Source organism: Phascolarctos cinereus, unplaced genomic scaffold, assembly GCF_003287225.1.
Source record: "Phascolarctos cinereus isolate Bilbo 61053 unplaced genomic scaffold, phaCin_HiC Scaffold_4;HRSCAF=312, whole genome shotgun sequence".
Taxonomy (NCBI): domain Eukaryota; kingdom Metazoa; phylum Chordata; class Mammalia; order Diprotodontia; family Phascolarctidae; genus Phascolarctos; species Phascolarctos cinereus.
This window is the reverse complement of record NW_027555847.1, coordinates 658151570-658166998: the sequence shown is the minus strand read 5'-3', so window position 1 is coordinate 658166998 and position 15429 is coordinate 658151570. Positions and strand designations below refer to the sequence as shown.

At 42.4% G+C, this 15429-nt stretch overlaps 1 protein-coding gene across 1 annotated transcript; it reads left to right on the top strand.

Moving 5' to 3' along the window:
* The first annotated feature begins 7068 nt into the window (after nt 1–7068).
* On the top strand, nt 7069–13710 carry LOC110214339 (beta-1,3-galactosyltransferase 2-like). Its single transcript, XM_020995180.2, has 2 exons — nt 7069–7152; nt 8273–13710. The coding sequence occupies exon 2, from the start codon at nt 8285–8287 to the stop codon at nt 9302–9304; it is 1020 nt and encodes a 339-aa protein (XP_020850839.1). The 5' UTR covers nt 7069–7152; nt 8273–8284; the 3' UTR covers nt 9305–13710.
* Nucleotides 13711–15429: the final 1719 nt, after the last annotated feature.

Here is a 15429-nt window from a genome sequence, read left to right as displayed (position 1 = left end):
TGTCAGGCACCTGGCAGGCCCACATGACTTTCCCATAGCTATAGCCCATAGCCAGATAGCCCAAGGAGACAGAATTGGAGAAGTGTCTGTGAGATGATTTTCCTTCCTCAGAAAAAAAGCATGCACATGCCCATCTGGCTCCCTGTGTGTTGTGGTTGGACTCCTGTAAAAATTTTCGTAGACTTGAGACACACAGCAGAGATTCTAAAGAGTACCACTAGAGAAGGGCATGGGATGAGTTGGGACAGGGGGCAATGCCCGAGGTATGAGTTGCCTTGGTCACATGTGTTGCCTCTATGTGCGTCTCTCTATTACTGTACTACTCTAGTGTGTTTCCACTCTCCTCCCATTGAAACTGTACATAATTGTATGCCTTAGATATATATGGGACAATGTTTTGTTACTACTATTTATGCTATAACATTTTAATAAATATCTTTGCTTTAAGATAATCCTGTCTTCTTGCCGACTATTGAAGGTAAACAAATTGGTAAGGGCTTGTGAGCCACCGTTTTAAGAGTGTAGACCCAGAGAGTACCTTGAACCTGGGGATAGTTGGCCTTCAGTAACCCAGCCTGTGACGGTGAGGCAAGGGTATCCCACAGTGGCATTAGTGGTTCTGCAGTCAGTTATTTGTGTTAGTTCCCTATGTATCTTGGATATCAGACACTTTACAGTAATGTTTGATGCAAAGACTTTTTCACAGTTTATAGTTCCTCTTATTATCCTAGCTATATTCATTTCATTCAAGCATAAACTTTTCAATTTCATGTAATTGAAATAATCCATTTTATCTTTTGTGATCTCCTCTGTCCCAAGTTAAGAATCCCTCCCTGCTTCTTTCACAACAATTCATAGTTGTGAAAGATATCTCAGTCTGTTTTCCTCCATTTAAAACATTTTATGACCTTTTCCATTTAAGTGTAGTATCCATTAGGAACTTCTTGTGTGTATCATACAATATACTTAACTAAGCCTATTTTTCCTTTTAAAATAATTTAGCTTATTTCTATCAATATCCTTTTTATATCATATTCATTTTTAATGTATCTCTTTTTCCCTCACCAAATGAATTATCATTTGTAACAAAGATTTAAAAAAGAAAATAAAAAAATAATTCAGCCAAATGAACCAACATATTAACCATTTCTGGTAGCATATTAATATTCCATACTCATAGCACCCCATCTCTTCAATAAAGAGAAGAAAGTGCATTTTCTTACTTCTTCTCTGGGGCCACACTTGGTTATTATCATTACGAATTTCAATTTTCATTTTTTGTTTCTTTCAGTTTATATTGTTATGCTCATTGGTATATTGTGTTCCTGGTTCTGATCATTTCTTCATGTTAATCTTTCCATGCTTCTCTGAAGTCTTCACATTCATGATTTCTTATAGTTCTAATAGAAGTGATCAGGTAATCCCTGATCAATATGAGTCCCCTAGTTGGTGGGGGGCATGGGCCCTTGTTGTAATGGCACTGAGGGAATTGAGGGGATTGCAGCAGCAAGTGGTGGTAGGAATAGAGTGAACCACACTGACTCCATCTTGTGACTCAATTCTGGATCTAGCTCAGTTCTTTTTCTATGCAATTATGGGTCTAGTCCAAATTCTATCTTGTTACAAAAATTTATTCACTTGTGGGAATTGGGAGAAAACTTTATTGTATTGTATGAACCCAACCCTGCTTGGTTGGGCTACTGGACCACATCTACCTGCTGTTCAGAAGCCCTTAACTAAAGATCTAGGTTATGCTGATCAAAAACCCAATCAGATCCTAAGATCGATGCAAGAGTTTTCTCACAATTATACATCTCAAGCAACCCATATGTCTTATCTGAAAATTGACCCTATGCTGATCAACAGGTTATTCCTTCCAGGTTCTTTTGATTGTTTACAGACACTTGGGGAGAATGGGACACGATTTTTTCTGTCAGGGAGTTGCAACTGTTTACTCTACCCCTCCCAATTTAGAAAGTCCTTAATATTTCATTCAATCAGAAATCAGATTATCTAATATTGTATCCTGGCTAATTATTTCCTTTTAATTAATTGACATTATTTGATTAATTGTTTTTAATGTATGAAAGTCTATATCCCCCTATATTTGAGGTCCAGATCTAAGCTGAGGAAGGGGCCTGGTCCTGATTTGTTAGACAATTGGCATGCATGCTTAATAAATTGATCTTCTTGGAAGCTTGAACCTTTGTTTCCTAGTCATTTCATCTTTCACACACCACAGCACCTCCAATGAAGGCAGATAAGTCATGAACCTTTGCTGAGAGGACACAAAGAACTCCTTTGATTGATCTCAAGTGATTGCAGCTGCCTCCAAGATAATTGCAGACTGAGAGTCAGGGGAACAGACTAGTGTCAGAAGGTTTTCTTTTTCTCTGTGATCTATAAGAGTAAGCTGTCTACTAGCTTGCCTCATTTTCTTTTTCAAGCCTTTCACAGTTATGGTTAGGGGAGAGAATTCTTAATTATACAAGGGATAGGTGAGATAATGAAATAATAACTAATAATCTCAGTCATATTAAAAAAACTTTTGTATTAAAATAAATGAAGCTAGGATAAGAAGGTGAAGGTATCAATTAGAAAAAGAAATCTTGGTATTAAATATCTCAAATACACACCTAATATCTGAGATATGTAGGGAATTAACACTAATATGTAAGCCCTAGAACCATTCTCCAGTGAATAAGTGGTCAAAAGATAAGAACAAACAGTTCTCAAAAGAATTTCAAGCTATTAACAACCATATGAAAGACTGCTTCAAATCATCAGCAATAATAGAAATACAAATCAAAACAACCATAAAGCTTACTTTTTTTCTTGAGGTAATCTGGGTTAAGTGATTTGCCTAGGGTCACACAGCTAGTAAGTGTCTGAGTCTCGATTTGAACTCAGGTCCTCCTGGCTCTAGGGTCAGTGCTCTATCCACTGGGCCACCTGGCTGCTCCAAACTGTGAGGTGTAACCTCACAGTCAGAAAACCTCAACCCTCCTTTCACTTCCTTCTTTCAGTCTCTGTTCAGTTTCTCCTTTAGCCCATTGCCTGGGACCACCCATTCTCTCCAGTTCAGCTCACTAAGCTTGCCCAGTAGAATAAAACTGGGGATGCTGCTGTCCAGTTCTTTCAGCTTCCCTTCCTTCCTCCTGGTTTGTGTTTCACAGACTGTCCATGTCCTTGTAAGAACTCTAAGGCATGCCTTAGTCCACCTTCTAGCTGAAAGATTGGCATAGTCCCAAATTGCTCTAAGAATTGAGAGGGAATCCTTGCTCCTCTGAACTACAAATCCCAGGACTCCAGTCAGTTCTCAAGCCTCTGTTATACTACAATGGAACATTACTATGCCATAAGAAACAAAGAACATGAATTCTGAGAAACATGGGGATACTTACATGAATTTATATCAAATAAAGTAAGTAGAGCCAGGAAAATTATTTCTGCAACGACTACGACAATGTCGATGACATGAACAAGAAAATGAAATTAAAAGCTGTTTAATTTTCATGATCTAGCTTGGTCCCAGAGAAGAGTTAAGAAAATGGACCTCCCTGTTTTCACTGGGGGGATGGGGCAAGGGAGGAAGGGGAAGGTTATGGATGTGAGATACTGCATGTAGTCTCAGGTGTGCTTAATATGCCATTAGTTTTGCTGAACTGAATTTTTTCTCTTTCTTTTAAAAACTTTGCTACAAGGGATGACTTGCAGGGGAATATATTTGGAAATGAATATGTTATAAAACAAAAGACATTAATGAATTTTTAAAAAGAAAAGACCAAATATCTTATGAAATTATGCTTCCTGTTGCCTTTGGACTCAGAATAAAATAAATCTCATCAGCTCCTTGATTTGCTTCTCTAAGCAAAACCTATGAACCCTATCATTTCCCTACAATTTCATTTTGCATCCTTTAAGTCTCAACTAAAATCCTACCTTGAAGCCTTCCCCAACTCTTCTAAATTACAGTGCCTTCCCTCTTTTGATTATTTCCTATATATCTTGTATATAGTTTGCTTTGTATATATTTGTTTGTATCTTGTCTCCCCCATTAGACTATAAGATTCTTGAGGGCAGGGACTATCTTGTGACTCTTTTTGTATCCCCAGCACTTAGCATAGTACCTGGCACATAGTAGGTGCTTAATAAATGTTTATTGATTAATTAATTTATACCAAGAATCTCTAGATTAATATAATCCAGTACGTCTGTAGTATATCCATTCACAGGACAAAGAGCTCACATTTAGAATGCCAACAGCTAAGTTAATATTTGTAGATGGTCTAAAAACTGTGTGATTCTTGTCATGTCCTTTTCTTCCCCTCTGCTTCCATCTCTGCAGAAGCCAAGAGAGACCACATTGGCCTTAAAGCCATTTTATATTTTTCTTTGTTTCATGGGCCCATGAAATTACCCAAATGACCAGTTACTGGTGATGATCCTCTAGGAACTTAGCTAAGCTGTTTCTCAGAAAATGCAGGGGCTGCTGCCAGCACTGTGGTGATGATACTCATCTCCCAGTCAACCTGTCCAACAAAGAACTCACCAACTTCTCCCCTTTAACCCACCCCTGTGGCAAACTCCATTATTTCTGTTGAGGATGCCACAATCCTCCCACAAACCCAGATTTGTAACCTTGAAGTCATCCTTGACTCATCCCTCTCTCTCTTAACCAAGGGCTCCAAAGGAACAACTCATAGCCAGGATCATCACTATTACTCTCTAGCCTTTTCTCTGCCCACTCTCATTGACAGAGGGGGAAGTCAGAAGGGTGGAAGGTTACGTAACCATTAAGCTCTAATATCTGGCTTCTACCCACTTTTTCAGATTTGGTTTATACAGCTCTTCTTCACACACATCACATTGCTACCAAATTGTACAACTAGTGTTCTCTGAACTTCTTCTCTGCCTCCATGTATTCATATAGAGGCTATGTAGAGGGCTGGTTCCCCTTACCCCCTACCCATGTGTGAAGTGCTGGCTGATATTGTTGCTGCAGGTAGTTTTCCTCTTTGCCAAAGCACCTGCCCCACATAATAAGAGAAATATACATGAAAATAATTCTGAGATTTTATCTCACATGCATCAAACTGGCAAAGGTGATGAAAGATGGAACTAGTCAATGCTGGAGGGTCTGGGCGGAAACAGACACACACACAACTTCAGTATTAGTGGAGTTGTGAATTGATTTGACTATTCTGGGCACCAGAAGAGGAAAAACAGATGGGTAAGTGCTAGTGTCCAGGAGCCTGTTGGGTTCCCTGCCTCCCAATGCTTTGGCTGAGGTTTCTGACTCAACTCAGTCTGGGGTTTAAAATGTAAAATTGTAAATATACAGAATTTCATAAATTGATTACAGATTGGCTTTTATTTTGTCCCTATTTCCCACTCAGATTCTTGTCTCCTTCCCAACTTCATGTGACACAAAAGGAAAATACATTTGCATTATAATTTAGAATACACTTGCTGCTTGACATTGGAATTTTAAAATGTAGTAACATTAACAGCTGTTCTTCACTCTGATAAATCCATGAGAACCTTCCCTCTTGCCACTCCTGCTCCCACTTTTCAGTGTGTATTCTCAACATTTCAAATGACCTTTTAGGGAATCTTTTTCCTGTATGTCACTTTCCAAATCAGTGGGGGGAAAGGGAGAAATATCCACCCTGACTTTTGTTTGCTCACTAAACCTTTCATCAGAGGATTCAATGTCAAAAAGCGTCTCCATTCTTCCCTGGGACAATCACTTGCTGTCTTTCCTACTCCCAACTTGCACTCCAGAATCTTCTCTGCTATTCTTCCTCTGGCTCCTTCCCCATCTAGGCTCTGGCAGGTCTGCCTGCAGTGGTCTCTGACATCTAGACAATCCAATAAACATTTATTAAGCTCCTACTATGTGCCAGGCACTGTGCTAAGTACTGGGTATACAATTAAAAAGGAAGACAGTCCTTGCCCTCAAGGAGCTTACAATCTAATGGGAGTGGAGTCAGGAGGTCCTGAGTTCAAATGTGGCCCCAGACACTTGGCACTTACTAGCTGTGTGACTCTAGGCAAGTCACTTAACCCCAATTGCCTCACCAAAAAACAACAGAAAAAATCTAATGGGGGAAAGGAGACAACAGGAGGAAGGAGAATTAGAATAGGGAGATACTACGAGGTACCTCAGGTGACTGGGAGAGAGAGGGGTGGAATATCCTAGCTCTATGTTGTAGGCAGAGTGACCCCTCCCCCCACCCCGACTCTGCATGGTCAGCTTCATGCCATATATTCTCTCTCCATTATGATTTTGTTGTTGTTGTTGTTGAAGCAATCAAGGGTTAAGTGACTTACCCAGGGTCACACAGCTAGTATGTGTCAAGTGTTTGGTCTGAGATCAGAGTTGAACTCAGGCCCTCCTGACTTCAGGGCCAGTGCTCTATCCATTGCACCACCTAGCTGCCCCTTCCATTGAGCTTCTTTGGCCTATACTGGATGCCCGCTGTGGTCCCCTGGTGGGCAGCTCTAACATGGCACCCAAGGCAGTATGATTAACAACATTTTGCAACAGTCCCATTGGGTTCACAGTTCTGGGTATAATTTCTGGTGACTTCCTCCTCACTCCCACCCACATTCCTTGGTTACTGGCTGGCCCAATCTGAGTGGAAACTACAGGGTATAGAAATAAGTAAAACTAGGAGGCCCAATGGCTAGAGTACAGGACCTGGAGTCAGGAGGAGCTGAGTTCAAATCTGGCCTCAGGCACTGCTTGTGTGAACTTGGTTAAGTCACTTAACCTGTCAATCTCATCTGTAAAATGGGAATAATTATTGCACTAACCTCCCAGGGTTTGGGAGAGGATAGAAGGGCTCCATATGGGGGTTGGTGTCACAGAGAAAATGTATGTAAAGTCTAAAATATTATAAAAATGTGAGCTAGTGTTATAATTCTCTAGGAGAGTTCCAGGCAGGGTTAGGCAGGCCACGCTTCCCTGTTGCCTAGGTGATTTGCCCCACCCAATACTTAAGTAAGTTAGGCAGCCAGGTATGTGCCCTCCTCTTCCCGCTTGTACACTCCTCCCATATCTGTCCCTCTCTGACCAGGTGTCTGGCATTCCCTCTGAGTTGTCTTCCTGTGCCACTGCATCCCAGGACGCAGCCAGAGAAGAGGGTGAGGACCTCAACCCATTTGGGCTAGACGGGAGGGGAAATAAAGGGAGGGAATCTGGGAGAAAAAGTTTGGAGACCATCCCCAAGCCAGGCCCCTGGATTTCTTGGGGGAAGAATTTATTTCAAGAAGCATTTATCAAGTACTCGCTATTTGCATGTCACTGAGTCTGTCTCCCTACACTGAAGGAAAGCTGAGATTCTGGGGCTAGGCACCAAGGGTGAGTGGCAGGTACCTTCCCTACCATAGTTCTGGTCTTCTGATGGCAACAACCCAAGAGTCTGGCTTCTATCACCCTAGGAAAGGAAGTGGGTATTTTCGAACTGGGGTCAGGGCAGGGAAGAGTGGAGAGAAGGCCTTTTTTTAGGATAGACTTTGGACTTTTTAGGACCAGAATTCTGGGTCCAGATCCTGTCTCCCAGGAGTGAACCGGTTTCCCTGTGGCTGTGGGACTGGGGCTCTGGCTGGGAAGGAAGGATCAGCTCATCAGACACGGAAGAATTCAGGAAGACAGTACTCCTTCTAGGAAACAAAGAAAAATTCCACCCATATTTTCTATTCTTCACAACACAGTTCCCAGTATAAGGGAACAAGTATAGACCCTCCCTCCACCTGCTCGGCACAATCAGCCATGACAAGCCTGTAACTTCTCCCACGTAGACACTCTGGATTTCTTCAGACCCTCAGTCCTTTTCTCTCACATAACAAGTCTAAGGGTCGAGGAAATCTTGGACAAAATCTATTTCACAGCTTCATTTCATAGATGGGGAAATCTAAAGCCGGAAGAGGGAAAAGGATTTATTGAGGCCATACAATAAGTCAGTGGGCCCCCCCACCCCGGGACTGGAACTCAGGACTCTTTCCCCTCCACAGTACAGGCTCCTCAAGCCCGCTCACCTGTCCCTCTCTCTCTGTGACTCAGACAAATTGGTAGCTAGCTTGGCATAAAGTGTAGGTGGGGGACCCTGCTTCCCTTCTCTCCTGCCCTTAACTCTTTTAGTGCTCCCAGATCTACAAATCCAGGTCTCTTGCACCAGAAAACAGCTTGCTTAAAGATGCGTGGAGATCTGGACAGGCCTAAGTGCCCATCACTAAACCGGCCTTCTCATTCCTCTCTGCCCAGGACGTTGGTACCATGAAGCTATTAAGGCGAAGGCTGGTGCTCGGAGCTCTGCTGGGCACAGTTTTCTTGGGGTTGCTGGTGGGTCAGCTGCTAGAATCCTGGACGTCTTCAATGAATCTGAGGCCTCCATCCCCAAGGATCTCTTTGAGGAAGTTTGAGTGGCAGGCTCGGACACCACACCCCTTGGACCTGAATTATCCTTATCCCTACCCCTTCCTGATCAACCATCCTGACAAGTGTAAAGGTCCCAAAGGTGCCCCCTTCCTGCTCATGCTGGTGATGACCCAGCCCCAGGAGGTGGGGGTGCGCCAAGTCATCCGGGAAACATGGGGCAACGAAACCTTGGTGCCCAATGTGGCCATCTGTCGTGTCTTTGTTCTTGGCCTGCCCCAACCCCTCTTTGCTCAAGAAATTCAGGCCCTCCTGGAGGAGGAGGACAAGGAGCATGGCGATATCCTTCAGGTGGGCTTCCTGGATACATACCGCAACTTGACTCTCAAGGTCCTCATGGGGCTGGAATGGATGGCCCAGTACTGTCCCACTGCCCACTATGTGCTCAAGGTGGACAGTGACGTCTTCTTAAACCCCAGCTTCCTAGTACATCAGGTGCTGCATCCTGAGAGACCCACACAGCTGAACTTTATCACAGGTTACATCTACCTTGACTCAGAACCCCAACGGAGCTTGGATGACAAGTGGTACATGCCACCTGAGCTGTATCCCCAAGACAAGTACCCTGTATACTGTGCCGGCCCAGGCTATGTGCTGTCTGCCTCCCTGGCCATTAGGATCCTGGCTATGGCCCAGAGAGTCAAGGCCATCTACTTGGAGGATGTGTTTATTGGATTGTGCATCCAGGAGCTGGGGATAAAACCCACACCTGCCCCTCCTGATGCTTTTTTGATCATCCGGCAGGAATATGAACATTGTGCCTTCCATCAACTCGCCCTGGTTCACCATTTCAAGCCCCAGGAGTTGCTACAGTTATGGCCAGACTTCCAGACAGTCAATGACACTTGTCCCATGGAATGAGAGACTGACACATACTCCCTTTCCCCTCAGTCTGGTCAGACAGAGAGAATAGTCACTGGCCTTGACCCTGAACATTTTCCAGAATTTGCCTTTGGGATGTGTAAGACCCTGGATTCCCTGGATCTGAGTGCCAATTCAGACCCTCCCCCCAGTCATGCTCACTTGGCATACTCTTCAGCATTCCCAGAGTCTGCTTGCATACCTTGATGGGGAAGCTCAGAGTTGTGCTTTGGGATGCCACAACTCTACTGCCCCAGACAAGATGATCCAAGGTACCCTGTGTGTCTGTATCACAGCTTACAAGGCCCATAGCTTATAAGCCCTCTCCAATTACCTCAACTAGTCAATCAAAGGACATGATTCAAATCAAAGCTATTTAATGATACAGAATAGTAAGAAACTAGCAATAAAAAATTTCCCTCCAAAACCCTGATACTCTTAAGGAACACATGCGGAAAGGCAGACGCGTAGGAAAGGTGTGTGTGGCCAGGGCACATGTGTGGAAGGGCAATTCATCTCTCTAGTGTGACAGGGCTAATGATGTCCCTGATGACATCATCGAGTTAGTTCTATTGAGTTTGCTCCTCGCTGCGCACATACAGTCTCAGCTATGTGTTGCTTCTGGCTGACCTCAAATGACTACTTTTCTGGTAGTTCTCCTGGTCTCAAGGTCTCAGCTCTCTGCTGCTAGGCATGATTCCATTGGGTGTGAGATCATGGAGCTTCTGACTTTATCTGAAATTCTCAGCTTGGGTGCTATCTCTTGTTTCTAGGAGACTGAATAGGCTCTGCTACTATCTAAGACATCTCTTTTAGCAGAAGACTGAAGCCATCCAGTCATTCGACTTGAGAAACAAATTCTTAACAGTTTTTCCCCCTCTCTTCAGGAAGGTCTAGCAGTTTCTCAGAGACTTAGCTGGAATGGTCATTTCCTCTCCAGGAGAGTCCTTGCCCCAGGCATTAAACTCTGAAATATGGAGCAGTCACAGATAATTAGTGCCCTCAGGCAGAAATCTGCTTTTGAACAGTATATCCTGGTCACTGAGATCTGCAACTATATATACATCCAGAAGCAAAACTTCAGCAGAATTTAATCTCACCCTAGGTCAGCATAGACCTTTCCCTTCAGATATAATTCTGGGTATGAGGAGTCAGTATGGTACATAGAAAGAACTAGGGATTTGGATTGAGAAGACATGGATTGGAATCCAAGCTCAGGTCTTTACTACCAGTGTGACGTTGGCAAGTCATTTGCATGCCCTCTCTGGGCCTCAGTTTCCCCATATGTTAAGTAGTGGAATTGAAGTAGAGGATCTCTAAACTCTCTTCCAGCTCTAAATCCCATAATCCCATGACTTTCCCAGCTCCTCTATTCAGTAGGTGGTTAATAAATATTTGTTGAACGATAAGAGTCTCTCTGACTGGGAATCAGGAGACCTGGGTTCTAAAGCCAAGCCTTTTGATGAGCAAATCACTTCTCTCCCCCAGTTCTTGTTATTTCATTTAAAAAATGATGAGTCTGGATTAAAAGACCTCTAAAAGTTCCCTTCTGGTTCTGACCTGGGCTCTGTTAAGTTGCATAGGGGTGAGATGAGGGAGGAGGGTTACATTGCTTCTACCCAAGAATCTCTCATGATTATAGTGTCCAACTCTTCATGATCCCATTTGGAGTTTTAGAGATACTGGAGTGTTTGCCATTTCCTTCTCCAGCTCATTTTACAAATGAGGAAATTGAGGCAAACAGGGTTAAGTGACTTGCCCAGGATCACACAGTTATTAAGTATCTGAGGCTGGATTTGAACTCAGAAGATGAGTTTTCCTGACTCTAGTCCCAGCACTCTATCCACTGTGCCACCTAGCTGCCCCTTAATCTTTGACTAAGGACCCTAAAAATGTTTATAGAGAATTCTCTCTAGGCCTACAGAAGACAAAGCATTGCTTCCAGGAAGTGAGTATAGTTTATCATTTTTGCCCACCAGATGAAGAACTGTGCTAGCTACCCACCATCCCAATTGTCCTTTCCAGGCCCTTTTTACTCTTCAACAGAGATGTCTCCACATGCATGTGTGAGCAACTCAATCACCCCAACTCTCCAACTTCCAACAGGCCTAGTAAGAAAGAACCCTTGGCTGACGTAGGTTTTAAATAAATCCCAGGTATAATACAAAATGATTCCTTGGGATTATATATATAAAAAAAATAGGACAATATGATGTTTTAGAACCCCATCCCTGCTATATGTGAAATTTTCTAGCTTGATCTAGACCACCTATGTTGATATCATGGTCAACTTTTTCTGTGACCATGTGGTTTACTTAGCATAATCAAGTTGTAATGACACTGTCAAGTGGTTTCCTTCGCTCTTGCATCTCCAAACTTCCTCCAGTTTATCTTCTCAGATCTTTGAGGTTATGGAAGAATTGTTCCAAACAACCTACTGCTATAGGTCATGGGAGAGATTAAAGGAGGTGCATGTCTGGGTCACCTTTCAGGGACTGGAAGCCCTAGAGAGCAGGGGAAGCCTGGAAGGTGCTGAGGGTTTGGGAGGTCTCCCAGGCTTCTGGTTCTCTACCTAGTCCAGACTCAGACCTCTGCAGGTTGGCTTCCATTTGCTGCTTTGGCTTGGGCGGATTCAGCCCTTCCTGTCACTGTTCTCATTCTATACGTATAAGAAAACAGATCTCAGCAACTGCTCAGTGATTGAACTACCCTGGCTTTCTGTGCCCTTGCGCTTCAGTGGTGTCTAGGAAATCTCAAGCTGCTGTCCAGGGTCGTGGTCCGGTGGTGCTGATTTCCAAGGCTAATTGTCACTTGTCCACATGAAAATCAGCTGCCCCATTCTGTCCAGTAATGGCCAAAGCACACCTTCCCCCACCCTGCCATGGCAAGCAAGGGAGGAAGCATTCACATCTCCGTGACAAAAGGAAGGAAGAAGAGAATGTCCAACTTGGTATACCCACCAGTTTCATCATGACTTACTCCCTCTTACAACTTATGAGCTGGCACATGGACCTCACTACCTTTCCCCATCATCTCATGAAGATTCATCCCTATTATGAGCAAACATGTTCGGGGGTGGGGCAGTCCCAGCAGAGCCGTTGTAATGAGCGCTCTATCATCTTTCCTTTCATTCTCCAAAGTTCCATCGTCCCAGGTACTCATTTGTTTTTGGAAGGTGGGGGAGTAGATTAATGGACATTCATTTTCTATGAAAACACAACAGTTTCATCCATTTCATTCATCCACCCAACATTCATGAATTCCTCAACAGCTGGGGCAGCCTAAGAGTTATCAAGATGGAAGAGACAATAACTAGGGTTTTCAAACTGAAAGACCTAGAACTGAAAAAGACCTCAGAGGCCATCTGATACAGCCCCTTCATTTTGCAAGGTGAGGAAACTGAGGCCAAATGACTTACCCAAGGTTACATAGATAATACTCATTGGAAGTGAGGTTTGAACCTAAGACCTCTGATTCTGGAGCCAGTGCTCCTTCCAACTCCACAGTCAAACAATATTTACTAAGCATCTACAGTGCACGGAGCAGCAGGATGGGCTGGGGGGAATGCAAAGTTTCAATATGATAGGGTCTCTGGCTTCATGAAATTTACGCCTTAAGTGGGAGAAGAGACATATAAATGATTACACTTGAATAGATTCGTGATGAATGATCGCTGATGCAAATACTCCCTCTGGTGGTGCAGATCTCAGCCTACCAAGCCTTCTCATTCTGTGTCACTCTTATTTGTGTGCTCCCATAAATCCTTCAGAAAGATCTACCTGAACAAAATGAATCAATCAGTTTGATTTTTTTAAATACGGAGGAAAACCAAATTATTCATATCAGAAATGAAGAAGGCTAGAGGCAGAGCCTAGAGGGTGAAGTGGCACAAGGCATATAGCAAGCTCCCTCCTCCCCCACAGCTCCTCTAAACAGATCCAGAAAATTCACTAGAAGAATACTGGTCAGAATATCTATAGAAAAACATTACAGTCATTTTTCCAGCCCAGAGGAAATAGACAGACAGGTCTGAGGACACTAGGGATTATGTTGTTGTTATCATTGGGTTATTTCAGTTGTGTCCTATTCTTCGTGACTCCATTTGAGGGTTTGTTTGGTTTTTTTTGGCCAAGATACTGGAGCGGTTTGCCATTTCCTTCTCGACTTCATTTTACAGATGAGGAAATTGAGGTAAATGGGTTAAGTGACTTGCCTAGGGTCACACAGTAATTAAGTGTCTGAAGGGACAAGGTGCTACATGTGGTACATCCCAGCACAAGGACAGGCTGTATACGGGGGTAGGAAGAGGTCCTAAGTTCTGCACAAAGAAGCCTACACTTGTGTTGGGTAGAGGAACAGGTGCCACCTGGCAGCTCAGCAGTCACTACCCAGTTCTGAGTCACAGATTCAGGGTGCACTGAGGAGGGAGCTTGCATTTAGAGGAGCTTACAGCTCATTTCAGGGTGAAATGAGAATTTATCAGAGAAATTTGCTGCAAAAATTTCCTTAAAATGATCTGTTTCCCTTTTGATTTTAACTATTTTAACTTTGTATGAAATTTTCCCATAGCTGAATAAAGTTTTCTATCAGGCTAGAAATTGGACTAGATCTATAATTGAATAGAAAGGGAACTGAGTTAGGGCCAGAACTGAGTCACAAGATGGAGTCAATGTGGTTCACTCAATTCCCATCACCACTTGGTGTTCTAATCCCCTCAATTTCCTCAATTTCCTCAGCAAGAAATCACTATTTGACAATAACTTCTGGGAAAACTGGAAAGCATCTGAACATAAGTTCTGATGGATCCATGACTTAGATGGGTGACATCATAAACAAAGAAGAGCAAGGAAAAAATTACTTCTCATATCTATGGCTAGGGAAAGGGTTCATGTTCAAACAAGAGATACAGAAGATTGTAGAAGATAAAACCAATCATTTTAATGATTTAAAAGTATTTATAAAATTACATATATAAATATAATTATAATAAATATAAGTATAAATTTAAACATTTCATACAAAGCTAAAATAGTTAAAATCAGAAGGGAAACAGATCATTTTAAGGAAATCTTTGCAGCAAATTTCTCTGATGTATTCTTATTTCCAAGATATATAAGGGACTGATTCAAATTCGTAGGAACAATAACCATTCCTGAATAGATAAATGGTCAAAGGTTATGAGCATCAAGTGTTCAAAGGCAGAAATTCAAGCTAGCAAAAAAGATATGAGAAATTATTCCAAATCACTTATGATTAGAGAAATCCACATTAAAGCATCTCTGAGATTCCACCTCACACCTATCAAATTGGTGAAAATGACAGTTTTTGGAGGGGCTGTGGCAAATAGGCACACATATGAAAATACCATTGATGGAGCAATGAATTGATGCAGCCATACTGGAAAGCAATTTGGAACTGTTCCCTCAAAGTCACTTAACTGTGACTAACCTTTGAGCCAATGATATCACTAGTAGGCTTATACCCTAAAGAGATCAAAGAAAGAAGAGAAATACCTATATATACAAAAATATAGAAGCTCCTTTTCTGGGGGCAAAGAACTAAAACCTGAGGAACGCCCATCTATTGGGGAATAGAGAACCAAATTATATTGCATGAATATAATAAAATATTAGTACATCATAAAATATGATGAAATAGATGGTTTCAGAGAAAGCTTGGAGGCCTCTGTGAAATGATGCAGAGTGAAGTGAGCAAAATCAGGAGAACAATATTGTATAAATATTATAGTATTGTGTAATATAACATATATAATATATAGTGATATAAATAATAAAATTGTACTATTAAGTATTACAGTATTATGAAGAAAAATGACTTGGAAAGACTTGACAATGCTGATCAATCCAATGACCGATTACTATTTCAGAAGATGCTACTAATTTTTTTTTTGGTGAGGCAGTCGGGGTTAAGTGACTTGCCCAGGGCCACACAATTACTAAGTGTCAAATGTCTGAGGCCAGATTTGAACTCAAGTCCTCCTGACTCCAGAGCCAGTGCTCTATCCACTGCACCACCTACCTGCTCTCTCTTTTTTGTTTTTGTTTTTTGCAACTCATCTCTCTCTCTCTCTCTCTCTCTCTCTCTCTCTCTCTCTCTCTCTCTCG